Source organism: Schistocerca nitens, chromosome 12 (assembly GCF_023898315.1).
Source record: "Schistocerca nitens isolate TAMUIC-IGC-003100 chromosome 12, iqSchNite1.1, whole genome shotgun sequence".
NCBI lineage: Eukaryota > Metazoa > Arthropoda > Insecta > Orthoptera > Acrididae > Schistocerca > Schistocerca nitens.
Genome location: NC_064625.1, coordinates 25,534,796 through 25,538,955, shown reverse-complemented (window position 1 = coordinate 25,538,955; position 4,160 = coordinate 25,534,796). Strand labels below are relative to the sequence as shown.

Sequence of the window (4,160 nt, the reverse complement as noted above, 5' to 3'; positions counted from 1 at the left end):
GGGAGGGAAATAAAAATAAAAACTAAAGAACACACATATATTCTAAGATGAATTTTTATTATTCTCAAAGTACCATCTCATAATAAGTCTTGCATTAGTCTTTGCTAACAATCGATCTTCACGAATATTAAAAGATGTTCTCAGAGTTTTCAATGAAGGACACTCGAAAGATTGCATGTTGACTACTCTACCATGATGCACACCCAGTAAAGCAGATGCCCATTCTACTTTTTCTTGTCCCATTACCATCATATAATCACAGCATTTACACAACTCCCACAAAGTATTCCTTGCAGTAAGTAATGACACGCCGTCCATTCCGCAGTGCTCGTGGTGATGATTACGTGTCAGCCACGAGTTTATCTTCTGAGTCTTTTCTGATAGGCTGTTAAAGGCTACAACTTGAGCGATAGTGACATATTTCTCTGCAATAACATGCATTCCATCTACTATGATAGCAGCTGCTTGTTTAGGCACAAAATTATTTGCATTGTCTTTGACTCCTTGCAGATCTAGGAATGCTATCTTCATTCTGTGAGAGGAAGAGGAAAAAGAAAAAAGAAAGAAAGAAAAGTCAGCGGTGGCTTACTACTCCTGTGACTAGAATCGTTGTATGTGCGTATGTGACAAGAAAATTTCTGTTACCCGAAGCACGACAAGATGATGGTTGATTCTACAGAAACTACAATAGCGTAAACCTGCGCAGTGGAACAATATCGACTGATAGTATTTCTCTAAAAAGCATCTCGTTTTATGTGTTATGTGTACGAGCACCCTTATTTTTTATTATTATTCCCCTCCTCTCATCATATCACAGTCTTCCTGCTAGCACTGCTAAACTATTAACATCTATAGTTGAAAGAAGAAGAAGAAGAAGAAAACGAAAGGAAATTTATTATTATTTTCCGAAGACGTGCTGTAAAATGCAGCAAAAACAGTATCGTTCTTCCTCAAGAAGCTAAACTGTATGTGTAAGCACGTGATGTGCACGCAGGGAGCCAGCAGATATCAACAATAATAATAACAGCGATGAGGAGGTTTGGCATCTGTTTCGGAACATCTGAAATAACATCAGCAAGCGTGGCCCTCCAGCTCTCCAGCATGTGGCGAGGAGCAGCTGTCGCAGCGTTTTTTGTTGTGCACACGCGGGGGAGGTCAATGTCATGTCCACCTCCATACCATGCCACACGTGTGTTGCGTAATACTGCTATTACCATCATCACGCTGGAGGCTGCGTGGAGGAGGACAAAAAACATTTGTACACATGCCAGAGACTGCTCGTACGACCTATTTCTGGTCTTCAGCGTGTACCTCAGTGCCTGAGGGGAGCAGAGTTCGTTGCCAAAGTTTACTTTAAAAGCCATACGCAGATCTGTAGGAGGTGGTTTCATAATTAGCAGTAGCACCTGATTGTTTCTGTTTTGGTTCACCGACCACTCCACAATGTTTCTTTTATAGCAACAACAACATTGAGCATAACAGCAGTAGGGGGGTGGCGTTAGTTTGCCCATCTCTATCTCTCCTGGTTTTTTTTTTTTTTTTCCCCTGCTCGCTCGGTATATAACCAGGAGACAAGCGCCTAACATTTGCTGCCATTCTGAACATCACCTTTGCTGCAGGAGACAACGACTGTCGTGGTCGGCATTGTCGTCATCAACTGACACTTTGTGTTTTCTTCTTCTTCTTCTTCTTCTTCTTCTTCTTCTTCTTTTGGAGAAAGATACAGACAACTCTCCAGAAAATGTAAGTTCAACATATATTAGTTACTACTAATTGTCACATTTTTTTCTATCTGTAGTGACTGATTGCTGTGTAACTAAAGAGAACAGGGATGCTCCTCTTTTACAGAGCTTGAAACAGCTAGGCGAGGGCGGAAACGCAAAACCTACTCAGCGGCTGTCGCCGCTGGAACAGGGAGAGAAGTACCTGATTCTCAGCGCCAGGCCTGCAACTACAAAATTTGGAGCAGCAGTTGTCGTATACGTCAAGGACAGCAAAATATATCTGCCAGCGCGCTTCTCTGCCCTCAGCAATGAAGAACTGGAATTTTTAAACTCCGGACAAGTGCTTATGATTTATCGTGGTAGAGTCAATAGTATGGATGTAGTTGATTTCGAAACAGTTTCATAAATGATAGCCCTTCTGTTTTTCATAGTATTAGCATTAATGTAAATATTTAGTTGTGTGTGTGTGTGTGTGTTATTTCACTAACAATGTCCATTACAATTAGGAAAGTGTCAAGGCATGGAAATATTAAAGAAATTGACTTGCGTTCATTGGCATTGGTGAAAATGCGAATGCATTTTCTGAATTGAATGCAAAAATAGTGCAGCTACTTCAGAAGGACTGTTTTAAGGAGGGGGAACATTTTGCTGCCTTCGAAGTGTATGATAAGTACGAATGCATCTACTACACAGACGTATTCGTTAGCAAGTATAATAACCTAGTTGACTACTATATCAAAGAAATCCCGTTTGTTCTATACACAGTGTGTTCTCATAATGCATTTCAGTGCCAGTTTGATTTCTTTAATGGCGCTGCTTGTCTCAAATCGTGGGTAGAGGCTGGGGACGTTTCTTTTATTTATTCAAATTGTAAAAATCTGTTGCTTGCAATAGATGATATTTTGAAAAGTGCAGAAAGTGAACAATGAGTCAACCATCTCCAAAGCGCATTAAATTAAACCAAGATCAGCGGGAAACCAATGATCTGGAAGGGGTTTCTGTAGAATGTGCTTTCAAGAGTCGAATATGTACGGGTGAAATATTTAATCGGTCTGGTTTCAAGGATCCTCTGTACTTCTTGGATGCATGTTTTCCTGTCATTAACAATAGAGTGCGAAATGTCAACCGGCCTCTTAAAATTAATTTTGTACTTATCTGCAATTTTGTATTGCCTAAGTTAGGAGAAGCACAAGAAATGGGCATGAACACAAAGAATGTTGAAATATTACCTTCCGAAATCGACAGTGATTGGTATTCAACTAAGATTAAAAAGAAGTTGTTAAAGAAACTGGAGGCTTTCCAACAGAGAGATTCCGGTTGGGCACTAAGAGACATAGTTAAACTGCGTGTTAATGTTAACGAAAATCGAGGGTTTCATGGAGGGCGTTACAGAAAACTGCCAAAAGTTATAGCAAATAAACATGCAGTACCGTAAAATGGGGCGACTTTGTGACTGGTGGGGTGACTTTGTGACAAGGGATCGAGTTTTCGTATTTTAAATCTCGCGCCGCGACCGCTCGTCTCAGGAAAGAGCTGAACAACGCATTTCGTTTGTCAGACATGCCACGCCACGTAGCGGCAGCAGGGTGAAGCTTCTGCACACGCATAGTTCCTTCCGACGCCGTTGCTTAGAAACGCTGTTATTTACGTTTTCGTAAAACGAGGGAAACTTTATATTGTGAAAACGTTTATGTTAAGGACGCAACTAAAACAGGTATGTACATTTGTTTGTTAATATGTTGGGCAAATTATTGTAGAATATCGATTAAATCAAGCCATGTTTGTTGAACATATGAGACAAAAACTGAAATGCACGCACTTTGTGTGGCGACTTTGTGACACCCCAACTTGTCACATAGTCACCCCACCATGGTTTTAGGTTATATTTTATCACGTTTTTTTGTCTTTCAAGCACTGGAAAGAAGATGAGGTCTTATAAAAGGAAGTTGGGTGCAAGAGCCTATAGAAATTACTCTCCAGAGACGTTAGATAAAGCCGTTAAATTGGTTTTAACAAAGAAAATGACCCTGCGAGCAGCATCTGAAAGGTTAGTGGCAGTTCTTTAATTTTTCATACACTGTCACACAGGAAGTAAACGTTTTATTTGATACTGTAAGACTGTACTTTGCACTTATTTTTGTATAGTTTGATCTATAGACGCTTCATTTTATTAAAGTCAGCACTCAGCAGTGTCTGTTTAAAAGCTGGACAAGTTACAGAATATAGCAGTAACTTTCTAGAAATAGCAGAATAACAATTTACCTTTTACTATTTCTGTAGAAACAAACATTTCACAAATACATCGCTTAACCCTAGGACTCACTCTGGGGTCATAGGTGACCCCAATCATCTTTACTATGGATAAAATAATATTTCTATTTCTTGTAAAAATCCAGAATTTTATGACTTTTACCACACAGTATTGTAGTTCTCTCA

General features: G+C 39.7%; 1 protein-coding gene across 1 annotated transcript; it reads left to right on the top strand.

Moving 5' to 3' along the window:
• Positions 1-2,296: 2,296 nt before the first annotated feature.
• LOC126215205 (uncharacterized) lies at positions 2,297-3,785 on the top strand. The gene is made up of 2 exons (XM_049941869.1): positions 2,297-3,438; positions 3,637-3,785. Exon 1 carries the CDS (start codon positions 2,650-2,652, stop codon positions 3,157-3,159), a length of 510 nt encoding a protein of 169 aa, XP_049797826.1. The 5' UTR covers positions 2,297-2,649; the 3' UTR covers positions 3,160-3,438; positions 3,637-3,785.
• Positions 3,786-4,160: the final 375 nt, after the last annotated feature.

Bases quoted from the DNA above. Each gene is read 5' to 3' on its own strand.
- LOC126215205 (XM_049941869.1), top strand. From the start codon at position 2,650: ATGAGTCAACCATCTCCAAAGCGCATTAAATTAAACCAAGATCAGCGG.